The 25,925-nt window shown below is 41.1% G+C and overlaps 2 protein-coding genes across 2 annotated transcripts in view; one reads left to right on the plus strand and one right to left on the minus strand.

Annotated features, from left to right (window-relative positions):
* The window catches only part of PSMD1 (proteasome 26S subunit, non-ATPase 1), a 146,773-nt gene that overhangs the window by 60,350 nt on the left and 60,498 nt on the right, over window positions 1-25,925 (plus strand). The window lies entirely within an intron of this gene.
* Window positions 3,105-16,904, minus strand: HTR2B (5-hydroxytryptamine receptor 2B). Its single transcript, XM_001508883.5, has 3 exons — window positions 16,164-16,904; window positions 8,527-8,727; window positions 3,105-4,293 (listed from the first exon to the last, which is right to left on the minus strand). The coding sequence occupies exons 1-3, from the start codon at window positions 16,585-16,587 to the stop codon at window positions 3,401-3,403; spliced, it is 1,518 nt and encodes a 505-aa protein (XP_001508933.1). The 5' UTR covers window positions 16,588-16,904; the 3' UTR covers window positions 3,105-3,400.

The following is a 25,925-nucleotide window of genomic DNA, read 5'->3' on the forward strand; positions in this document are numbered from 1 at the left end:
AGAAAGAGAGAAGGGAGGAGAGGTAGGAGGGGGCAAGGTGATGGACAGCCTTGAAGCCTAGAGTGAGGAGTTTTTGTTTGGAGCAGAGGTCGATAGGCAACCACTGGAGGTGTTTAAGAAGGGGAGTGACATGCCCAGATCGTTTCTGCAGGAAGATGAGCCGGGCAGCGGAGTGAAGAATAGACCGGAGTGGGGCGAGAGAGGAGGAAGGGAGGTCAGAGAGAAGGCTGACACAGTAGTCTAGCCGAGATATAACGAGAGCCTGTAGCAGTAAGGTAGCTGTTTGGGTGGAGAGGAAAGGGCGGATCTCTCCGATTACACCCTACCTCACTCTTTCTGTTCCCCTCAAGAAGCCATCGTACATGTTGTTCCTTGTTTTTGTCTCACCACTGACCTCTCGTACACAGTCTCCATTTTCACATCCGGCAGACCACTGCTCACCCCATTTTTTTTTTCATGGTACCATTAAGGTGATAATCATACTTAAGGAATCCATGTTCCCACCATTTCTTTTTATTGTGGTATCTGGAATTTTTTTCTATTTAAATGACCATTCACGATTTATTTATGCTCATCAGGAGCTTAGATCCCTATAGCTACTTTTTTGGGGGGCTTTGAACACTTATCTCATGACTGTACTATTCGTTACCAATGTGGAATTGGAAAAATAAATGAAAAAACTTCATTGGTAGTGAGTAGTTAGGGTTTGTTTTGAAAAAGACAGTCCTGTTACAAAAAGTTTTGCCACCTCAATTTAAAAAATAGCTTTCATATACCCAGCTGCTGTGGTGAAATTCTTCTAGTCAGTAATAACTAAAGCCCAACTCTCTCTAAAAATGTTTTTAATATTCAGAAATGAGCAAAATCTGACACAAACCCAGGGTGACATGGCCCAGCCCAGTTAAATTTGGCTTAATGGGAACAAGTAGGACTTGGGTGATAACCAAGTACTGGCTTAGAAAACCCAGGAAATCTACATGGAAAGGTGTGAAAGTTGGGAAAAAAACCAATGGGTTGCTGACGTAGCAGGAGATATTACGGCTAAAGACTGCCCTTCGTGCGATTCACAGCCAAAATTTGCTGGTATAAATCACTTGTTCCCAACTGGGGTGCTCTGGGGACTCCTGACCTGCCTGAGGATTTTAGCACACTATCCTATTTGATTTCAGAATGGGAGCGATTTCATCCTAAAAAGGGCTTGTTTGCCCAATGAGGGATGAAGAGTAATGTGAATCTGTCATTTTTGTTTATCTAAATATCTTTATCTACTGGAAGTTGAAAAATGTGAAATGTTTTTGATCTTGAGAGGGTTCTAAGAGAAAGAGGGTTTGTGTCCAAAAAACAAAACAAAAAAACCCTAAATGTTTTCAGTTTGAAATCTGAACCTTGAGTCTGCATGTTCTAATTTTTAATTGTGATGGTGCATAATGAGTTCCCCAACAAGAACCTAAGAACATTTAGAGAAGCAGTCTGGCCTAGTGGATGGAACACAGGCCTGGTAGTCAGAAGGACCTAGGTTCTGATCTCAGCTCTGCCACTTGTCTGCTGTGTGACTTTGGGCAAGTCACATAACTTCTGTGCTTCAGTTACCTCGCCTATAAAGGGATTAAGACTTTGAGCCCTATGTGGGACATGGACTGTGACCAACCTGGTTATCTTGTATCTGCCCCAATGCTTAGTATAGTGTCTAGTACATAATAAGCACTTAAGAAGTACCGTAAAAAACAAAAACAAAGTTCTAGTGTAATAGAAAGTCATTGCTGTATTTTAGTTCACTTTCGTAGTCCTGCAATCCTCCACAATTGGATAGATTGTGGTTGTTCTTTATCCCTAATCCACATTTTTCTTCTTTCAATATTTAATGTGTAGAATATGATTTTCCTAAGGGTAAACAGGTTAGGTGAGTTTATATGCCATTAAACATATCCTGCCCCTGTTTAATAGACTATGATTTGTGCCTTCTCAGTACAGATTGCTGATGTTTTGCCTCTGATCATAGGAGCTACGATTCATCATAGTGAGAAGTGGGACAGTTGTGAGAAACATTTGAAAGGGTAGTAGAATAGAGTAAAATATTCCCGAACTGGTGTCCTTTTTATATAGTGAGCAAAAAACATGACACAAAAATCTCATTATTGTTGGAGAGTAATGAGAACTATAAGCATCCTTTAATCTTTGAATTTTATGTACACTCAAACAGGGAATCTTTTGTTTCCCATTTTAAAAGAAATGTGGACATCATTGTAAATTAATGATCTTTTGATATGACAGTGCTTCTGAATTAGGGCAACTAGGTAAAATGGGAGTGGGGAAAGGGTTTTTTTTAAGGGCACATTTCAAAAGTCTTATAAAAGAGTCTCACAGATTAGATCATGCGCCCCCTTAGACTCAAGCACAGAAAGCCTTTGGAGGAAAATGGCAAAATGGAATGAAAACTACCAGTATATAACTTAATGGGGGTTTTCCTTTTTTCAAAATGGACTAGGGAGTGGAGTGGGCTCTGTTTATGAGGAAACGCGGGCTGGGTTTTGCTTTCTCCTTTGTCCTCAGAACTGATTGGGCAGGACATATTCCGTCTTCCTGATCCTAAAACTGTCATCTCCCTAGAGAGAATCGACAGTGTTAAGAATTAAGTTTTACCCATTTTTTCATAATGTGGGAGCTACTCATCTGGTGAACCTGTGCTCATCAAAACCTATCATGTCCCGCTAACCTGTGTCATGTGTACACACAGAAAAGAGAAGTGACTTGCCCAAAGTCACACAGTAGTAGTAATCGCACAGTCACAAGTGGCAGAGGCGGGATTTTTCATACATTTAATAGTATTTATTGAGCGCTTACTATGTGCAGAGCACTGTACTAAGCGCTTGGAATGGACAATTCGATTAGAACCCAGGTCCGTTCTACCAGGTCTGTGGTCTATCCACCAGGCCACACTGCTTCTCACAACATTTCTTCCATTCTTAATTCTGATTTGATGTGAGAGAGATGCGTTGGTGCTTCTTAGAGAAGTTTCTGAGATGACAAGTATCCGGTTAGGAGGAGAAGGAAAGGAAAACCAGAATACTTTGCACAAGGAGTTGCCTTAACAAATACCACAATCATTATTTTGCTATTACTTCCTTTATTTGAGGCCCTTTTGCATCTTACTGCAGTGCGCTGATCGTTTTATATACAGCCCAACAAAATAGCTTTCATGTAGAGTAGTTGTGTTCAAATGAGGAAAACTGGAGAACGTGATAGATAAACCTTAGTCTAAGAAGAGATGAATTAGAATAAGTCCTGTGAGATTCTGTCGGTAAATATACCACTGGAAGATAGTACATTTATGTCCCTGTGCCGTTCCTCTGTCCTTTTGGGTCCCGACGTTCCTGTCCGTGTGCAGACAGCGCAGCTCCCACTATACGTAGCTCACTTGCTCTTCAGTTTTGTCCGCTTCATTTTCTGTAAGAAGTAGCGTATCCAGCAGAACGGCGGAAGACGACTGGGTGGGTGAACCGCGGAGCCTCCTGGGGCTCTGGTACATGACGGGGCTGATCCCATTCCGCACACCGTGCTTCATAAAAAGCTTGGAGTTTTCGGTCACCGAATTCCGTAAGGAGATCCTGCTGGAGCACTTCCGCAGGGCCTTCGTCGGCTTGGCAGTTCGATAGTTGCACATGATGTACCTTCCGAACGCTTCTCGAAAGGCCTTGTTGAAGAGGGTGTACACGAGAGGGTTCACCCCGGAGGACACGTAGCCTATCCACACGAATATCTCCATGAGCTTCTGTAGGGTGGTCGGGCTACAGGAGACGCAGAGGACCGAAGTTATGTTTGTGATGAAGAAGGGGCACCACATCAGGAGAAAGAGGAAAAAGACGATCCCCAAGACCTTGGAGGCCCGCTGTTCGTTGGTCAGGGTCTGAACGGACTTTTTCCCGAGAGTGGACATTCTCCGAATGAGCAGCTCTTCACCCGAGCTGGGCAGGTGTCTGTCCCTCCGCGAGCCGTCCAGCATGGCGACCTTTTCGGGGGAGGAGCCGGGGGTGTCGTCCCTCTGGAAAACTGTGGACACGGTGGACCACATGAAGCGCTGAGGTGGCTTGTTCCTGATCAAGTAAGCCTTCTTTTGCAGCGCTCGGATGGTGAGGAAATACGTGACTATCATAATTGCCAGCGGAACGAAGAAAGCGGCCATGGAGCCGAAGAGTATGAAGTCGCCGAAGCGATGCGTCGTCAGCACGCACGTGATGTTATTGGGGTTGCCCTTGCCTGCCTCTATGCCCTTGATAGGGATCGGAATGGCGATCCCTGGAGAAGAACAGAAAATACGATAGCTCTGTTAACCTCTTTTGGATGCAGTAGATCCTCAAGCACGTAATAATAATAATAAAGGTGTTCGTTAAGTGCTTACTATGTGTCAAACTGTTCTAAGCTGCCAGGATAGATCCAAACTAATCGGGTGGGACAAAGTCCATGTTCTACATGGGGCTCACGGTCTTAATCTAAGCACGTCTTGGATGGCTTGATCGCTAAAAAAACAAGCCCTCCGAAGAGTCTGTGCTTAGTGCCCTTCTTTGAATTTACTTCGGGTTGCTATTTGAAACAGCGTGGCCTACGGGGTAGAGCACGGGCCTGGGAGTCAGAGGGACCTGGATTCTAATTCCGGACCTGCGACCTGTCCGCTCTGTGACCTTGGGCAAGTCACTTCACTTCTTCTGTGCCTCAGTTACCTCTTCTTTAAAATGGGGATTAAGACTGTGAGCCCCATATGGGGCAGGTACTGTGTCCGACCCAATTTGCTTGTCTCCACATCAGCACTTAGTACAGTGCTTGGCATGCAGTAAGTTCTTTAACAAGTGCTATTATTATTATTATTCTGATACTAGCATTTTTAGGATTAGAGAATTATAACTCTTTTTAGTCTGTGGAGATGGGCCAGGAAGGAAGGTTGATGGTTTAATTTAGATGCTATCGTGAGACTCCCGAACACACGACTGTGAAATCTACCATACATATTTGGGGCTTCCAGTGCAGGATCCTTAGAGTAGGAGGATGCATCATGGCGATTTTTCAACATCCTAGGTAAAACCGAAGGATTTGATAGTGTTCGGCTTCCAAAAACTGCAAGTTACAAAGGAGCCCGACTATAGTCCTTCCCTAATAATGTGATACATTTTTCAAAAAAGCGAATAATGAAAAAGGAGACTTTGATTAATTTTTGAATTAAATCCCCTAGCTCAGTTGTTGATTTTTTTTTAAGTAGATTAAAAGGAAATAGAGAAGTGTGGCACTGCATAGCAGTAATACATCAGGAATTACACTGTTAGCTTCCAAGTACAGTCAGCTTCCCTATAACGTGAAAATCATGTACTTGCAGAACTCAGCTTTAAGGAAAACTCACATGGAAGTAATAATAATAATGTTGGTATTTCTTAAGCGCTTACTATGTGCAGAGCACTGTTCTAAACTCAGAACAGGGTCAACAGGTTGTCCCACGTGAGGCTCACAGTCTTAATCCCCATTTTCCAGATGAGGTAGCTGAGGCACAGAGAAGTGACTTGCCCACAGTCACACCGCTGACAAGTGGCAGAGCTGGGATTCGAACCCATGACCTCTGACTCCCAAGCCCGTGCTCTTTCCACTGAGCCATGCTGCTTCACTCACAAGTACTCACTGCTTTTCCAAATCTGTGAGTGTTTACAATCTTCTGTTTTGACACCAAATTGCATTGTAACCAGCCATATGCATATTATCAAGTATGCCTAATTGTGCTGTTGAGTTCAGCCAAAATGCACAATGAAAAAGATGCATTTTGGAAGGACTGTTATATCTCTGCAGTAGTTTTACCCCTCTGGGTAGAACAAAAGGTGTAGCTTTCTCTTTTTCTCGATTTCTTTATTCTCCCCCCACTTCCCTTCATCTATTTTTTTAAGCATCAGTTTTCTCTTGCTGTTTTTATTTCTCATTTTTCTAGAATGTCCAGTGATAGTCTGATCTCCCGATTAGACTGTAAGCCCATCAAAGGGCAGGGACTGTCTCTATCTGTTACTGATCTGTACATTCCAAGCTCTTAGTACAGTGCTCTGCACATAGTAAGCGCTCAATAAATACTATTGAATGAATGAATGGAGGGATATTGAGTCTCATGGAAGAGCAGGAAGTAGACTTTGACTGAAATCTTATTGATGTAGATGCAGCGGGGCTCAGTGGAAAGAGCGCGGGTTTAGGAGTTGGAGGATATGGGTTCTAATCCCGGGTCCGCCACTTGTCTGCTCTGTGACCTTGGGCAAATCGCTTAACTTCTCTGTGCCTCAGTTACTTCGTCTGTAAAATTGGGGATTAAGACGGTGAGCCCAACGTGGGACAACCCGATTACCTTGTCTCTACCCCAGCGCTTAGAACAGTCGTTGGCACATAGCGCTTAACAAATACCATAATAATTATTATTATTATGTAGTTGGGTGTAAGTGGTCCTAGATTACTTTTCAAATGCTGACTTCTGATATTTCTTAGGAAGATTTTGAGCCATAATTTAGACTGAGCTTCAAGTTCTAACATTTCCTATTATGATGTGGCCCGGCTTTGTTCGTAAACTTGTTAAACCTGTAATACGGGAATTTTGCCGTAGTTAGATAATTTAAGAGAAATGTGATTGTCTTCTGTAAACAACTTGACTACATAGAAGAGAGTGAGCTTAGCCTAGTGAGAAAAGCACAGGCCTGGCATCCAGGAAACTTCTGCTTCTGATCCCGCTTCTGTCACTTGCCTGCTGTGTTACCTTGGGCAAATTGATTTACTTCTCTGTGCCTCCGTTTCTCCCCTAAACTGAGACGTCCTGTTCTCTATCCTTTAGACTGAACCCTGTGTGGAACAGGGACTGTGTCTGACTTGTGTATCTTTAATCCACTCGAGCACACAGTGCAGAGCTTGGCACATAATAAAAGTGCGCAACAAATACCGCAGCATTGTACAGTGCTCTGCATGCAATAAGCGCTCAATAAATCCTTATCCCCCCACCTTCGTTAAACCGTTTTTCTGGGAATACTTTAACACTCTACTGCAGCCCCTTTAGTTGCCTCAACTTATTCGAAGTTTGGTTTTCAAGAAAGCTTGACCTGTTTTCCGATGCATTCACTTTTATCAAACTTAGTTTCAAGTGTAGGACTGACATGAATAGCAGCCATTGGTTTTTAGCCAATACAGACTTTTTGTGAGGTTTTTTTGTGCTTTTTCTCTGCAGAAAAAGCTGGTGTTATAAACTACAACTTCCTCCCATCTTCAGATTAGTTTTGCCCAAATTTTGCGTAGTCACTACTTCCATCCTGTCGTCCTCCACCTGCATATTAAAGATGTCGGTACCATATAGAGGTGCCATATATCTCGGGTTGCAGGATCTAGTTAGCGGAAGGGGAAAGTTGTGGTGCAGCTCCTTTGTCATGAAGGACTGAGAGGAGCAGGAGTGTGTACTCTCAGTTTATCTCCAAGTTATAATAATAATAATAATGTTGGTATTTGTTAAGCGCTTACTATGTGCAGAGCACTGTTCTAAGCGCTGGGGTAGACACTGGATAATCAGGTTGTCCCACGCAAGGCTCACAGTCTTAATCCCCATTTTACAGATGAGGGAACTGAGGCACAGAGAAGTCAAATGACTTGCCCACAGTCACACAGCTGACAAGTGGCAGAGCCGGGATTTTATGCTCTACGACGCTATTCTCTGGTCCCGTTAATTATTTAGTTTTCCTTTTCTCTACATTTACTGCGTAAGTGATTGTCACCTTTTTTTTGGTGTGATGGATTTTGCATCACAGCCACTTGCTTGGCAACACTTGTCCTAGGGCAGCAGCATGGCAGAGTGGGTAGAGCACGGGCCTGGGAGTCGTGGGTTCTAATCCCTCTCCACCACTTGCTTCATGCAGTAGTATTTATTGAGCCCTTACTATGCGCAGAGCACTATACTAAGCACTTGGAATATACAATTTGGCAACAGATTAGAGACAGTCCCTGCCCAGTGACGGGCTCACAGTGATGTGTGACCTTTACCTCTCTGTTCCTCAGTTACCTCATCTGTAAAATTCATTCATTCATTCAATAGTATTTATTGAGCACTTACTATGTGCAGAGCACTGTACCAAGCGCTTGATACAGTCCCTGGCCTTTGACGGGCTTACAGTCTAACTGGGGGAGACAGACAAGAACAATAGCAATAAATAGAATCAAGGGGATGAACATCTCATTAAAATAATAGCAAATAAATAGAATCAAGGTGATGTACATCTCATTAACAAAATAATAGAATCAAGGGGATTGACACTCTGAGCCCCATGTAGGACAGGGACTGTGTCCAACCTGAATTGCCTGTGTCCATCCCAGCGCTTAGAACAGTGCCTGGTGCTTAAGAAAGTGCTTAACAAATATCAAAATTATTATTAGTAGTAGTAGTAGTATCTTCTGTGGCCTACTACCTTTGAGTTTAATTCCCAAACTGGCCGCGTGTTCCCTCAATCAAGAGAATTGTAAGGCTAGACTTTTCTCACATACCTATTGAAATGAACCACACCACTGTTATCTTGATGAGTGTTGTAGCCCGAGAATTATACTGACTGGCTTGGATTGGCTTTTTTATGGCTATGTAGCGGTCCACTGAGATAGCACAAAGGTGCATGATGGATGCTGTAGAAAAGAGGACGTCAAGAAATAACCAGGCAGGGCAGAGAACAACAGGAAGGGGCCACTCCGACTCTGGAAGAAAAAGAAATTAAAACTTTATCTCCCTTGATGGAACCTTTCATATGATTTACTCTTTCTCCTTTACTTGATTTTGACATTTATCTCAATGACTTACCTGACCAGAACGCACTGCAAGTATAATGATAGGTTTATTGGAATATATATTTTACTCTATATGTTCTAGCATATTCCAGCTAAATAAAACTTTCTCAGTAGCAAAAGACAGCTGCTGTTGGGGTCCCCTGTAAGTTCATCGTAATGATAATAATAATTATGGTATTTGTTAAATGCTTGCTATGTGCCTAGCACTGTTCTAAGCGCTGAAGTAAATACAAGTTAATCAGGTTGGACACAGTCCCTGTCCCTCATGGGGCTCACACCCTTAATCCCCATTTTTTGCAGATGAGGTAACTGAGGCATGGAAAAGTTAAGTGACTTGCTCAAGGTCACACAGCAGACTAGTGGTGGAGCCGGGATTAGAACCCATGAGCTTCTGACTCCCAGGGTTGTGCTGAATTAATAATAATAATAATAATAATATGTTAAGCACTTACTATGTGCCAGTGCTGCTTCCATGTGTCTTTTATGAGAAACAGTGTGGCTTAGTGGAAAGAGTGTGGGCCTGGGAGTCTGAAGACATGGGTCCTAATTCCGGATCTGCCAATTGCTTGCTCTGTGACCTTGGGCAAGTCACTTAACTTCTCGGTGCCTCAGTTGCCTTAGCTGTAAAATGGGGATTCAGTCCCCCCCCAGGTGACCAACCTAATGAACTTGTGTCTACCCCAGTGGCTTAGAAAAATGCTTGACAAATAACTGCTAAACAAATACCATTAAAAAAACCTGCTACTCTGTTATACTCTCCCAAGTGTTCAGTACATTTCTCTGCACAGTAAGCACTCAATAATAATAATAGTAATGTTGGTATTTGTTAAGCGCTTACTATATGCAGAGCACTGTTCTAAGCGCTGGGGTAGATACAGGGTAATCAGGTTGTCCCACGTGAGGCTCACAGTTAATCCCCATTTTACAGATGAGGTAACTGAGGCACAGAGAAGTTAAGTGTCTTGCCCACAGTCACACAGCTGGCAAGTGGCAGAGCTGGGAGTCGAACCCAGGACCTCTGACATCGAAGCCCGGGCTCTTTCCACTGAGCCACGCTGCTTCCCAATACCATTGATTGTGGTAATAGTTGTAGTATTTGTTAAGCACTTATTATGTGCCAGGGACTGTTCTAAGTGCTGGAGCAGATGCAGGAAATCAGGTTGGAAACAGTTTATGTATCTTATACAAAGTCTTATTCATATCGCTAGTGATTGTCGAAAGCTTTGAATCAAATTGGTGCACTTCGCATTTTTAATCCATTCTTTAACTGGATATCCCATCATATTCCGTCTCTCATTCTGGTGTGTGTATTTGCAGTGTGTGAACATGGAAGGACAAATCCTAAATTCCTTCCTTCTGGTGGAGAGGGTGTGCTTCAGAATGCTGTGTTTCATTGAATAGTTTCTTTCTAGAGTTGAGTGAGTTATAGCGAAATCCGTTCGGTGATTGCAAAAGAAAAAAAGGTGACCATCTTAAATTTATTTGGAATCCCGTGCTGCTTTTTTATGACTTTTAAAGGTCATAGTATTGATACTAGGATATATACCTGGTCTTGGAAATAAGAATAAAAAATATAGCTACCTTTTCCAACTTCTACCAACCAATACCATTACCAAATACCATTGATTGATTCCTAAGGGCAAATGAAAAGTAATTTTTGCTTCGTTACTTCCCCAAGTTCTTGCTTCAACTGGGTGAACTTCTAATTGCAAAGCTGGATTATTTTGAGAATAGGACCACTTGGACTATTCCAGATGAGTATCTTTCTGTCCGGGTTTCCTAAATTCAGGGAATAATCGGCAGTAATCTGAATTTATTAATCAGTCATTTAATCAATGGTATTTATTGACCACTTACTACATGCAGAGCACTGTACTAAATTCTTGGGAGAGTACAGTACCATTGAGTTGGTAGAGAATGTTCCCTGCCCACAGTGATTAAGTCTGTAAAAATGAAATTGTTTAATGTGTTCTACTTCTGAATAACCGAGATGGTGGTACTGCATGCTGTGGGAATTTGCTTATCAATTAGTTTCAGGCTACAACAGTCTAATTTTTGGACTTAGTTCTTTTTCTGTTTTTGGTGGAATAAACTGTCATGGAATTTGATTGAGGAATGGAATTTGAACATTGTTAGATGGGGAAAGATTTCTTTTTTTTTTTTTATCATTTTGAATTGAAATCTCCCTGTTTGACAGTACACATATAACTCCTTGGACTCTTCAACCCTGTTTGAAACTGGTTTAAGAGAGATTACAATAGGCATTTCAGTTTGACATTTTTAAAATTCTGGAGTCCACGGATGATATTAATTTTGCATAAAGTGAAGGTGTGTAGGCTGAAGGCTTTTGAATTTCCAGTTAAAATTATTGAATAGGTTCCGTTTTTCTTACTGGACTAGTTTAGCTTTATGAGTTATATTTTGTCGTTCATTGTTGTGGTTAAAGCTTTGGTTGGGAAAAGCAGTTGATTTGTAAAGTATATTGCCAATTCTTTACCTATCTTCTGCTGCTACTTATTTTTTTTTCTACTTTGCTCCTATTTTCAAACTTGGAGGATACAGGAACACTTTCTGTAAAAATATTACTTCTAGTGTAAATTTTTTTGCATTTCTTCCTCCTCCTTTGGTATATAATGCATATGTTAAAAAAAATTCTGCATGTTCATACATGCTAAGCGAAGTTCTTTTGGGAAGCAGTGAATACCAACTTAAATGATATTTTTGCCTTTGTTAAGGCTGAACCAATGTATCTTGATTTCTGCAAACAGTGGTTACTGTAATCTTTCACGTATTCATTTGTTCTGTTCAACTGATGGAACAGAATTGCACTGAGTGGTACCTGAGTTTGAGGATATTCCCTTCCCTCTTTTTATATTGGCTGTTTTGCTCTCCTTAACATTCCCATATTCCACTGCCACCTAGACCATTTCCAGGCTTTCCGTCGGAAATGTGGGCTCCAAATTTCTTTGCTGCATTTAGTGATCACTGTTAAAAGAGAAAACTGGAAGTGTAGGGTAGGTCCTAGCCCTGGTTTATCATTTGGGGACAGAACTGGTCCCAGCTGTGAATTTTACAAATGGACGTCAAAATCAGTCTATATCCCCTTGCTTCTAAAGACTTTTGTCCTCCCCTTTGCCATTTCCACTCTCCATTTTTAATGTCAAGTGTAAGTGGCACTTAATCTCTCCTAAGGACCAATATAGTGAAAACAAGGATCCTTTTGCTTGTATTGATGCCTCTTCTTGTTTTGCTAGTAGAATATTGCAGAATTGTGGTTTGGTGTTGATTTTTGCCTAATGCCTTGCATCACAAAACCTTGATTTTGACGTACTGTTGGATCAGGGAAGCTCTATTTTGGTGACCCTAGATTTTGAAGAAGGTCCTTAAAGTTGGGTCTTCTACCGTGACTTTAAATCAGTGAACGATTCTTTTGGGGAGCTGCGATTAGGAGGCCTTGATTATTTTTTGTGGATTTAGGTGGATATAGTCAAGGGTGAACAAAAGCCAGTTTCATAGGTCTACTATTTCTCTGTAGTATCTGTAGAATTTTGATTGCAGTTAATTTTGCAGGGTCTTCATTACATGAATTGTTTAGAGGAAAGGTATTTAATAGTATAATATCTCAGCACACATTAGTCTTGGTCATTGTTTTCTTCTTATAACTCAACTCTCCTACAAATGATTGCCTTCTTTAAAACAAAGAATTATACTGGTTTAAGCATTTGTTTTGAATGGAACATTATTAGAAGGGGGTACTGAAGTGAAATTTGAAAACTACAGTACCCTAGTTAAGGAGGTAAGAACTATAAACCTATTAGCTTTGTATCATTCAAATTCAACCTCAGGAAGACTGTGTATACAAAGAATGTGTGGTAAATAGGACACACTTTCTTCTGGCCTGAAAAAGGTGACTTAATTTGTCCTTTTCAATTCTAGTTTTCAAATCAATTTTTATGTCCTGGTACTTAACTGGATTAATCTGATGTCGTCATTTATTCAGAGTTTCATTAACTGGATTAATCTGATGTCATCATTTATTCAGTGTTTCATTGAAAACTGAAGAAAAAAATGTCCTTTAGTGCTAAGGAGCAGAGGACTAGCTATATTTATAAAATGGCCCATCTAGATTCCTGTCCTGATTTTTAAAGGAATGGAGTTGGAATAAGGGAAGGATTTATCAGAATATATAAAGATGTAGAGAACAGGCCTCATACTCAGATATTGAGATTTGACCAATAGAGAGGCCTCTACCATAGTTATATATTAGATATAAATGGGAAGGATATAGGAAGTAAACAGTTCCTTTTAATGGAGCATCCACTAACTATATAACTCTGGAAATCTCAGCCAACTTTTAAGGCAAAATATCAGAATGTCTTCAGAGTCCTTGATGCTAATTACATGCAGAGTACAACTGTGCAGCAATGTTCTCTGTTTTCAACTTTTTAAGTGTACATCAATTGAGCGGTTGCAGTTGGTGGACCAGCCTCTTTTAAAAATCACTGTGTAACAACTAAACCGTTTCAGTTTGGTCCCACCCATTTAAGTTAAATCTTATTCCCACTGATCTATTTTGACTAAGTTTCAGACAGTAAAATTTATTTATGTAATAAGGGAAGCACTTTAGATCCTGTATTCATGAACTTAACATAATAAACATTAGTTTCAGTTCCCAGAGTTAGCAGAATTTCGAAAATTTAGCTTCTGACAGTATTGTTTCTGTGCTCAGGAGCTGAGAAAACTGTTCTCTTTGGCAATTGAGAAATATTAATATATTTTAAGTTTAAGCTTTTCGTTGCCAATAAGATTGAGAAGTGATGCCTTTGTCATAAGTATTTTGTATTTCTTTCTCCCATATTAGTCAAATCACATTAAATTGATTTAGATTGGAGTTACTTAAGAATGATAGTGTATGTCTGAAAAGATCCCCTATATTATGTACAGCATTTTTCTGTAGATAACATGGTACTTATAATAGGTGACAATGAAATGTTTTATATGGTTTGTTAGAGGAATTCAGTTGTGAAATGCTTAAGGCCATTAGGGGGTTTACTTTTTAAATTAGATATTCAGAAAGTCCTCTTATTTCTTTGAATGGAAAGGACTATAGAAATACAAGTTATAATGGTTAAGATTATTGAATTTATATTTTCCAGAACTGTAGCTTATTCCCTGATAGGAGGGCACATTAGGGAGAAGCATTAAATTTTTGAATGCCACTAAGAAACCATGGAGTTGCTATTATGTATTGACAATGGAGATGATTTAATATAGGACTGACTGACTGTGAGCCCGTTGTTGGAAAGGGATCGTCTCTATTTGTTGCTGAATTGTACTTTCCAAGTGCTTAGTTTGGTGCTCTGCACACAGTAAGCGCTCAATAAATATGATCCAGTGAATGAATGAACTGAAAGAGTTAATGCTTCTCTCAGGACCCCATTAATTACCAGAGAATAAGGCACACAAAGAGAGTTGGGCTTATTTTAAAACTGCCCTGCAGATTAAAAAGGAGATTAAAAAAAAAAATCTAAAACAACTTCCATTTTATGTGGGTTTGGATCCCAAAGACATTTGTCTCCACCTTATACTGTACTTGTACTTGGGAAATTGTCTTGGAAGATATTTAATATATCAATTGTGAATGGATATTCCTATATTTAATATATAAATCCGAGGGGTTTTTCCCCTTTGAAATGTTGTATAACATAAAGCTTTCGTTCTTTTCAAAATTAAGATTCTTTAAATGTTTTAGCCATGGTTACAAGCTTTAGTGCCGGATTACTCAAGAGATCAAGAAGCTGAAAAAAGTAAGAAAAATAGAAAGGTAATGTTAATGATTAGAGAGATTAGCAAACTAGGGAAACCTGCCTATTACCTCTTAGTCTTACTCAGTGTTGGCTTGATCTTTTTGGTTAAAGAATCAGGAAATGCACTGTATTAATCAGGTAGTTGGAAAAGTAGTAAGTCTCTCTGGAGGTAGTATTTATAAAACTGTAACATTAATTTGATTTCTGGGTCAGGAATTAATTTGGTTTAGTTTCTTATAGGTCTTTCCAGCTATATTCCATATCTGAAAGGTATTTGTTGGAAAAATACCATTTGCATTCCCCGTAAAAGTTTCTGTGCAAACCAATCATTTGCACAGATGATATATCCTTTTCATGTATAAATGTGGAGTGAAGCATATTCCCAACTTGATGTCTATGTAGTTAGCATAAAGGAAAATAGATTATTAGACATTTCTCATGGAAGCGATTAGGTGGCCTCAGGTGCTTTTTGCAAAGAGGTATCTCCCAAAAATCTCTTACAATTGGAGTCTTGAAATCCATTATTGATTTTAGAACTGCAGTACATCATTCAGTGAAAGAGTAATAGTAAACTGCCCCCAAATTTATTTTAGGCCAGACTTTTAATTAGTTTTTCTAAAAAGGAAATATGGGATGTGTCTCAGTAGAACAAGCCCACATAAATGTAACTGAAAGCAATATGAAGTGAATTTTAAAAGTCATCACGTTGCCTAAGAAATCTTTTAGTTGAACAAAACAGATTGAAATAAGGATTATAACAGTAAACTAGATGTATAACGGCAACAGATTTACTCCATGGAATCTAATCTCTTGGGATCTAAATTCTTCTACATGAAGTTCAGTGGAGGCCTGAAATGAAGAGAAGAGGAAAGATAGACTAGTGTGACAGTGTCTTATGAAGCTGTTGCCTTCTGCAGCTGAACATTATTTTCCCTGAAATGGCCCCGCAGATATTACCAACAGTATCCCCGATTTGCCATCTAAATTGGAAAAGCTATAAAGAAAAAATGTTCAAAGTGGATAGCACACTCCCAGTCAGAGTTGAGAAGGAAAGTTTATCGAAAGTAAGTCAACCTGGCAAACACAGCTTGCCCAAGTGTTGTAAATGATTGATGATAGAAATAAGCATTGTGTAGAAGTTTTTGGTGCATCTGCAGTACATAGCATTAATTTTTATGATCTCTTCCTACGCAGCGTCTGTAGATATTATTTAATCGAAACTGATGGTGGGATTCAGATAGGATTTCTTTGGTGATGTTTCTGTCTGAGCAAGAGGGAAGTTGTTAATTGGGTCCTTTGTAGTGAAGCCTGAGATTGAGACGTAAAGAAACATTGAAAAGCAGTTATTAACAGAACCCTCCACCCCTCTTTGGGGGTGGGAAGAAGTGTAGGTTGGGAGGGTCAGCCTCTTATTTTAGGTAAAAGAAAAAGTAAATGAGAGAGGGTAACTGTAAAAACGTTTTTCTAGTACGCGTAATTTATGAGGTTAATTTATGGGGTGTGGGTAGAAGGGACAATAACGACCAAAAAAACACTTACCGAACATGATCGTAAGGAGAGCGATTGGCATCACGAACAATCCAACCAACAAATCAGCTACAGCCAGTGACATTAGAAAGTAATTGGTAGCGTACTGCAATTTTTTCTCCAGTGAAACTGCCAGGATCACAAGAATGTTCCCCCCGATGGTGGGTATTATCACCATGAGTGTCAGCAGAGCTACCCAGCGCAGTCTGCTTCCCTGTTCGCCGAAGATCTGCTTAGAGTCTTCTGTTATTAATTGTGACGATAAACCGGTCCCGTTTGGAAAGCTTGTTAGATGGGCCATTTTTGTACCTGGTAGAATATATTCAGGAACCGGGTTTTGTTCTGAAATCCCATAAGAGCTAGCCGCTTGCAGTTTTTCTCTAGTCCAGTACACTCCCGAAGGATGGTCAGCATGGTCAGCAGCTGAGCCGGTCATTTGCTTTTTAAAGACACTGTACCCATGCCAAACGCTCAAAGCCGAAAGAGAGACTCTTTTCTTTAAAAATGTATTTCACCGCAACGAAGGAGCAAGGGCGCCTGTCCATCTTTGGCCCGGTCCCGTTGTCGAATTATGCTCCCATGGTTTCGTGTTTCTTAAAGTTTTACGAGGAAATCCGACAGCTGGGGAAAGTAGGTAGTTTCTTAGCTCCTTGTGTCTTCCTGTAGCAGCTAAATGGTGTGTGAACGGGAATGCCAAAGGGTTCCCCCTAGATACAGAATATGCAGATTGCATCATTTACATTTTTTTATGTACAAAGAATAGAAACTCATTCTTGTGCAGCACAGACTCAGCCCCTCCCCAGCAAGTAAGTCTGCCCCGCTTTCATTCATCTTCCGTATTTACTGCTTAGACTGTTCCCACTACAGAGGTGATTTCCCCACTGCATCTTGATGATCGGGCTGATTTTAAGTCTGAAATCATTCTTCGACCCGTGCTCCGAAAGCTGCTTACCAAACGTGGGTGGCTGTGACGCTGAGGACCCAGAAAAATTGAATGGCTTTGGAATCTCCTTCCGAAGTCCGCCCTTCACAAATTATTAATTGTGATTATTATTAGTATGTGGACTGTGTATGTGAAAGTGAGAGTGGGTGTGGGGAGATAGGAAAGCAAGGGTTGAGAGCTTGTTTTCTAACAACTTGAGCAAACCTTTTCAGTACCCGTCAGATACCCACACGGAATGTGGCCTTCTTGAAGTGTATTATTAATGGATAAGTTGTGTATAGGAGTAGGATTTGAGTGGTGATTTACACTTAAATATTTGTAATGCTATTTCTCGGTATGATTTGGGTTATTTATTTTCAGCAAAGGACTGATTTGGAAACCAACACGTGCCTTTTCTGTTGAATTCCTTTTGTGTTTTTTTTTAAAAAGGAAGAATATTTGATAACCTAGTGGTTGGTGGTGTTTTGGGGGGTCATCAATTTAATCTTCGTTTTTTTCACGTGGCAGATTTCAGCACATATTTTCCAACTTCATTGCTGTGTATCATATACACGTGTTCTAACAGACTGTTTGGTTTTAAATGTTCCTTGGTCTGAGGCTTCATATGAACTGCCAAACATCAGATACAGAGATTGCAAGTTCCAAATGAAGGTTTCCCCCTTCTATTCCCCCCCCAAATTAAGAGTTTGTTTTTTGCTTTCGGGTTGTCGTTTTTAACTCGTTACTGATACCTCGTGAGCCGGGGGAAAGGGAGGGGCAGAATCTTGTCAAATTAAAAAGTAGTTTTCCCGTACTGTTTTTGTCACTTTCTCATCTCATTCGTGTGTCGGTTTCCTCTTATGTGGGCTTCGCTCTGGGCTTGCTAGTCAGACTCGTTGCTTCTGCTCAATTCCCTGGGTGAGTGACATTCTGGTGCATCCAGCTCTAATGCTTGAAAGCAAGGAAACAAATGACTTGTTGTGTAGCTGGAAGGGAGCCAAGAAGGTTATTTCCTTTTTACTACGTGTTGCGTTGTTTCTTTGAGCCTTTCAGTATGCATACCAGACCCTCTGACTAGGTCTCCCAATCCATGCGTGATCGCGCGCCAAGATAGATTTGTAAAATTCCCCTAGATGTGATAGCACAATTAACCATAAAAAGTCCAGTTTCAGAGGAGTGCAATCTCCCCAGGTATTAGAGTAGTGTGGCCTAATGGAAAGAGCATAGGCTGGGGGGGGGGGTCCGAGGACATGGGTTCTAATCCTGACTCTGCCACTTTTTTCTTTTTTAAAATGGCATTTGTTAAGTGTCTGTATCTACCCTGGTGCTCACTACGGAGCCTGACGTGTAGTAAGCACTGAATCAGTACCACAGTAATTATTAATAGCTCCATTTAGTTTAAAGCTCTTGCCCAGTCTCTTGTGTGAAGCGGGAGAAACCGCGCTTCATGTAGTTTTCCGAGTTGTGTGTCACTCTATTAAGAGAATGCAGTGTTTTCTTTAGTTTTCAATAGTCTGATCTCCAGCTCTGTTATCACCCAGGTAATTACCTCTTTGGTGTGAAATGCAATCCATTCACTTGTGGGCTCAGCCTTTGAGGTAGAGCTCAGAGTTGAATATATACACGTTTAATATAGCCACACAGGTATTGATTTTTCACATGGATTTAAAACAAGGCTAATTTGCTTTTTTGAATAATATGTTGAAAACCTCTTCAATATGGGAAAGTTAGATACTGGAAATAATTATATGTCCTCCCTACCGAGTTTAGATCCCAGAGGTGTTTGGATAACAATATACAGTCCACCTCTGTGTTATATAAACATTTGAGACTAGCTTAACTGTAAGATTTAAAAATTCTTGACCTTGCCTTTTAAAAGCATTCTAATAGGGCATTCATAGTTCCTAAACGTTTGCTATCCAGCCCAGCGACTGCAATGTACATTTGTGACATATTTCTATTTCAACAGATTTGATTTATTCCACTCTTCCTGGAAAATCAATATGTAGGAAGGCATCAGCGGCAACTATCAGAATTTGACTACATCTTAAACTTCTATTAGAGCAGAGCATTTACAGTGACTTTTGTACCTTAAATTCAGCATTTTAACTGCTGCAAAATACCCTGTATTAAATTTGATCCGAGCAGATAGGAGCAGTTGAAGAATTGTGTCTTGTACCACACTTCTAATGGTGGTAATGTTTTAGTACTCCATGGCAGCTGAATGATGGAAATTGTCAAGTACTCTTTGTTCTGAATCACAGATTTGTGTAGTACACACCTCTGCAACCTAATGTGCAGCTCAGAATTTCTCATTTCCTAAATATCATCGTAACCTCATGGGAACTTCTGGCGGAACAAGTTCAGAACAATATTTAGCAGTGATTCTGCCTTATCTTCCCCTTCCGTATTGATTCTGGTTTTGTTTGTTCAATCGTTTAGTTGAGGCTATATCTTTTCCTTTTACATTTTTTGAATTCTATCACATCGGGTTGGTAGCGGATTTATTTTAGTGTTGGAAGTTTCAAAAGTATGTGATCAGCGGACCCACATGTGCTCTTGTTGGTGTTCTGCATTACTCTCTCATTTTTATGCCTTGAAGCGGTAGCAGACATTTTGAGGTTGATCTCTTCTGCCAGATGTAGGTTGAACTTAATTCCCCAACAAGGACTTCAAATCCCTTGATTAAAAAAATACAACTATTAGCACAGGTGGAGTGTGTTGAATTCGTAGGGAGGTATGTTTGAGGAGGGAGACCAGAGGAAAGAGAATCAAATGAAATGATTTTTTTAAAATGCCCTGTTTTGGTAGAAAGAAGGTGATTGCTCATCGTGGGCAGGGATTGTGTCTGTTTTATTGTAACCTCCCAAGTGATGAGGATGATGATGGTATTTGTTAAGCACTTAGTATGTGTCAAGGACTGTTCTCAACACTGGGTACAGTGGTTTGCACACAATAAGTGCTCAATAAATAAGATTGAGTAGGATCTTAGTCAATTATTATATATTAATCGATTGGTTAATTAGTATTCATTGAGTGCTCACTTGGCGCTGAGCACTGTGCTCAGTACTTGGGAGAGTACAGTATAGCAGAGTTACCCACAATGAGCAACACAGAATTGTTGTATTTTTTGGTCAAGATCAGGTATCCACAATATCAGTTATACTGCTTAGTAAGTTTTAAGGAGGGAAGTACTGGATTGGTCTCTTTTATAGTACTTGAATTTTTGCCCCAACTGAGAAATTTAAAAGCAATTATAAACTATGTCCCCTTATTTTCAACTTCTGTTGTTTGATCAACAGTGTAGTGTGAGGTCTCCACTGCTCTAGAGATGAGACCCCAAACCGAGAGAATGAGACCCCAAACCGAGAGACCGGCACAGGAAAAACACAAGTCGGGGCAGAGCACACACATCCAGTATTGCCCTCCGGTGCTGAACTTTACTCGGCATTGGGTAGATCTGCACTCGCGGTGTGGGTCCCGGTGTCGTTTTGCTGTTTTTAGTCTTTCAATCTTTCCTTATATGTCTGTCATCAAACCGCACCATCCCGCCTCAGTTGTGGATCGTGTGCCCCCTCCGAGCAGTGAACAGTGTCCGATTTCTCATTTCCCACTGTTAATTGCGGTGCTCTGAACACAACAGGCCCTCAATAAATACCTCTGAATGAATATGATAATGAAGATAATGATATGGTCACTTTTCATTTCCCAAAGAGAGCCGTTCAACAATAAAAACAAATCATGGCAAGCACATTTTCTCTTAATTTTGTGCAATCCACTTCCAGTTCAGCAGACTTTTGGAGGCATTTGAAAAGTGTAAATGCCTTTCAAGAGGGTAGTAGTTCTTGAAATATGGGTTTCTTTCCACTCTAGGAAGCACAAATTGTTCAAAGCTCTCCCGATTAATATTTTCTCGGTGCCATCCAAGAGCAAAGGTGATGTAGAAGCGAAAGGGAGTAAGGTAATTGAGGACTTAATCAGGGAAGGCCTCTTGAAGGAGATGTTCTGGGAGGGCTGTGAAGGTGGGGAGAGTGTGTCGGACATGAGGGAGGAAGGAGTTCCGGGCCAGAGGGAGAGTGCAGCCGAGGGGTCAGTAGCTGGGTAGATGAGAGGTACACAGAGTCATGGAGTAGGTTGGCATTAATGTTATGAAGTGTGTGGGATGGGTTGTAGTAGATCAGTGAGGTAAAATATGGTCTCTGGAGTTTATCATCCCCCCACAAGCCCCCCACCCCCCGAAAGGTATATTGGCAAGAAGGTTATTTCACACTGTATTGTTACTCTTATGTTCATATGAGACATTGCTCAATGAAAAGGCTTGATTGGTACATGTAGTTAAATACATAGCTTGCTGTGGAAATTTCCATTATGAATATCGTCAGTCCGAAAAACATACCATTTGATTCTTGTGGTATGGTGGAAATAAAGAGTTTGTGCATTCCAGATGTATCCCTTTTACATTATGGGTCGGAGTCCCACCGTATTAAGACTATCTTTATAGCCCCGAAGTCATGTTTTCTTCAAAGCCTGTTGACTGAACTTTTCTTCTCAGCATTGTACTAAGTCCATTAAACAGAAAAGATTTTAATGTCTTGTGTTTATAACTGTTTCTTGGCAAGTGTCGGAAAGGGGGATGATTCAGAAGTTTTGGGAAAAACAAGTTCTACCAGGTAGTCCAGCCAACTCAAGTAGAGGAATTTGAAATTTACTGGCAGTGGAGGCCTTTCAGAAATTCATTCTCTCGGGTTTTCAAAAAATGGCATTTCTCCCCCTTTCTATCCTGCACCTTCAATTTTCATCCAAGAGTTTATATTAACCAAACCTAGCAGATTCTAGAACACTCAACTGGCACACAGTAAACCTCAAAACGGGCATGCCTTGGGTTGCTACTTCTCCACTTTATACACACCAAAAAGAGATAAACAGATTTAAGCTCTTTATCGGCAGGGAAAGTTAGTACTAAGCACTCAGCTCTGGTCAGCGCTTAATAACGGCCACTGATTAATATATCAGTGTCTATATCTGCAGATATATAGATATGCATACAGCTTTAGACAGAGTTGTATTCCAAGACACTACTTAGTTGTATGCACCTTTGTATCTGTAGTCATTCATTCAGTCGTATTTATTAAGCGCTTACTGTGTGCTGTACTACGTGCTTGGAAAGTACAATTCAGCAATAGAGACAGTCCCTGCCCACAACAGGCTTACAGTCTAGAAGTAGAGTACAGTGTGAATTATTTAAGCACTGGTATTCATCCTGTCAGTAGTCCCACAGCACTTAGCCTGATACCCTGCCAGTTCCCCTTTCTATTTCAATGTCTTTCTCTCCTTCTAGACTCTAAAAGTTCTTGTAGGCAAAGAGTGTCTACCAATGCTATCATATTCCACTCTCCCAGTTGCTCAGTACAGTATTCTGAACACAGTAAGTGCTCAATAAATATGATTTTGTTTTTACCATGTCCTTAAAACGTTTCCTCTGCCCTCCTTTCCTTCAGTTTCCCAATTTCAGTTCTCCATATGGTATTTGCTTAGGTATCGGGCTGTTGCTCATTCTTTGTTATCTTATGCTGTCGAGTCATGTCCGACCCATAGCGACGCCGTAGACGCATCTCTTCCAGAACGCCCCACTTCTACCTGCAGTCGTTCCGAAAGTGGATCCATAGAGTTCTCTTGGTAAAAATATGGAAGTGGGCAGCGTGGCTCAGTGGAAAGAGCACGGGCTTTGGAGTCAGAGGTCATTAGTTCCAATCCCAGCTCTGCCACTTGTCAGCTGTGTGACTGTGGGCAAGTCACTTAACTTCTCTGTGCCTCAGTTCCCTCATCTGTAAAATGGGGATGAAGACTATGAGACCCACGTGGGACAACCTGATTCCCCTGTGTCTACCCCAGCGCTTAGAACAGTGCTCTGCACATAGTAAGCACATAACAAATACCAACATTATTATTATTATTTGCCATTGTCTCCTTCCGTTCAGTAAATGAGTCTCTGCCTTCAACTCTCTCCTTTGCTGTTGCTGCCCAGCACAAGTGAGTTTTGACATGTAGCGGATTCCCTTCCACTCACTAGCCACTGCCAAGCTAGGAATGGAATGAGTAGGCCTCTGCTTGACTCTCCCTTGTGCAGTCGTGACTGGTAGGCTACTGGAAACTCTTCAGGCACAGCCCTGAGAGGGGTGCTCATTCCCTACACATAATAATTATGGTGTTTGTAAAGCACTTACTTTGGAAGTACATACAAAGTAATCAGTTTAGACACAGTCCCTGTCCCACATGGGGCTTCCAGTGTAGGTAGAAGGGAGTAATAATGTTGGTATTTGTTTGTTGTTGGTATTTGTTAAGTGCTTACTATGTGCAAAGCACTCCAAGCGCTGAGGGGATACAAGTGATCAGGTTGTCCCACATGGGGCTCACAGTCTTGATCCCCATTTTGCAGATGAGGTAACTGAGGCCCAGAGAAGTTGAGTGACTTGCCCAAGGTCACAACTAACGGCGAAGCTGGGATTGGAACCCATGACCTCTGACCCCCAAGCCCGGGCTCTTTCCGCCGAGCCACGCTGCTTCTGTGTCTTATGCCATCGAGTCATGTCCGATATGAGTAGGATTTAATCCCTCATTTTAGCAGATGAGGAAACTAAAGCACAGAGAAGTTAAGTGACTTTCCCAGAGTCATGGAGCAGACAAGGGGTAGAGCCGGGATTAGAAGCTAGGTCCTCTGACTCCAAGGCCTGGGCTCTTTCCACTAGGCCACGTGGCCCACCCAGTGTAGCTTCAGTGCAAGATGACTGTCTGCTTCATTCTTTGTGATCTGGCTGTCATTTGATTTTGAGTCTGGCCCATAAATTGCACTGGTAGAACTGCTGAAGGAGCCGGATACGGCTGCCGGGTGAGGTCCAGGTCGCACAGCTGTAGAGGAGACTAGATAACGCTGCTGCTCTGTAGACTCTAGTTTGGTCTGAAGTCTCACACCAGCCTGTCTTTCCTTTCACCTTCCTTTTTCCCTTCCTTTGTCATGCCTTGTAGACCTACCTTTTCATCTCAACTATAGCTGAGAGAACGAGGCAGGGGTGAAATAGGGGGACAGAGGTGGCCTCATTTGAATGAACAGCTGTCCCTACGGTGAGTTTTAAAATGAAAAAGAAATCCTGGGTGGAGGAAAACAGAACCAGAAAGACAAGTAGTGGGAGGACTGAATTTGGGGTCCAGGGATAGGGTGACAGAAAGCTGCTAGGAATGGGGGTCGGGCAAGGGAAGGGGGAAAGGGATTTGAAGTATATATTTTTACTTAACGGTAGTCTTCGACTATCATGTTGGGGTTGATTCTGGAATGGAACCAAACTAATTGTATTTAAGTATGTGGGGCACGTGCTTCTCGATAAGACCACATTTTCAAGAAACGAACGCGGGTTGTGTCTGGGGAATGCCTGAGTAATGAATTGTGCTCTAACAAGAGCCTTATCCATCCTCCTGCCTCACCCTGTCCCTTTTCCCCATGGACCTGGGAAGTTTATTTTGCAGACGCCCGTGTGGTCCAGGAACGTTTTCCCTTAGCATTAAATTTGTACTGGGGAAAAGTATCTGCTCACTGAAAAGCGACACAAACCAACGTCTTTCCCAGTGACTGAAAACGTCTCCTCCTCACCAGAAGGTGGAAAAGCAGGTAGAAAACATTGGGAACTTTCCTACTTCCACACAGCTCTTTCATTCAATAGTATTTATTGAGTGCTTACTATGTGCAGGGCACTGTACTAAGCGCTTGGAATGTACAAATCGGCAACAGATAGAGGCAGTCTCCTTACTGGCTCCCGGTGGTCCCGATTTGTCCGGGACCCCGTCGACGTCCATCCCAGTGGTCTCCACAAAGAGGATGAGATTTGAGCGCTCAATAAATACAATTGAATGAATGGAGCAGGTCACAGGATGCTGCACACTTTGGGCTTTGCTTATCTTGTGTGTGTGTGCGTGCATGTGTGTTAAGGTTGTTTTTAAGTAATGAAGGGCAAGTAGTGGCAAGAAAGGAAGAAGAGCACATAAACTCAAAAGTAGCAAGCTTCTTATTTATTTAAAATGGATTGATTCCATCTGATGTAATGAGTATTTGTTAAAAAAAAAAAAAAAGTTTCCTGATTTTCAAAACTTGCTGTAAGAAAAGTTCATCTTGGGTAAGAATGACAAGGGATATAATTGGCTATAGTGTGATTTTTGTTGTTGTTGTTGTTGTCAGTCATTCCTGCAGTAACACATTTTTTCATAGCGAGATTTTGACAGAAGTCACTAAACCTTTCTGTGCTTCAATCTCCTCATTGGAAAAATGAGACTAAGATACTTTCTTTCTCTGTGTCTTAGACTCTAAGTCCCATGTGGGATAGAAAACCCCTCCAGTCTGATTATCTTTGTACCTTCCCCAAGTGTTAACGTTTAATAAGTGTTTCAATTTTGGGTGTTATAATTGAGGTAATGGAAATGTTTGAACAATTCAGAAATTTAGCATTTCAGTATTCAGTATTTTAGTATGATTAGGGCTCGAAAGCAAATCTTCTGCACGGGGGTTCTTAAGTTGTCTGACTTGATGTTAGGCTTTATATAGATATGACCATTTGCAGGAGCATGGAGACCCTACAAGTTGAAATTTTGTGGGTCATTGTGAGTTATTTAGTAGCCAACTTAGGGTCCACTGTGTAGAATTTCTTAGTTGGCATTTTTTCCATTAGTTAGCTGTATTTACTTTTGCCTGTTTTATCTGCTGAGCCAGGTCATCTTGCTTAATTACAGATCCATTTCTGTCTTCCCAAAGTCAGTCCACCGAAGTTTGGGGTATTTTAAAAATAGGCTCAGAAGCATGTGGACTGCCA

Source organism: Ornithorhynchus anatinus, chromosome 1, assembly GCF_004115215.2.
Source record: "Ornithorhynchus anatinus isolate Pmale09 chromosome 1, mOrnAna1.pri.v4, whole genome shotgun sequence".
NCBI lineage: Eukaryota > Metazoa > Chordata > Mammalia > Monotremata > Ornithorhynchidae > Ornithorhynchus > Ornithorhynchus anatinus.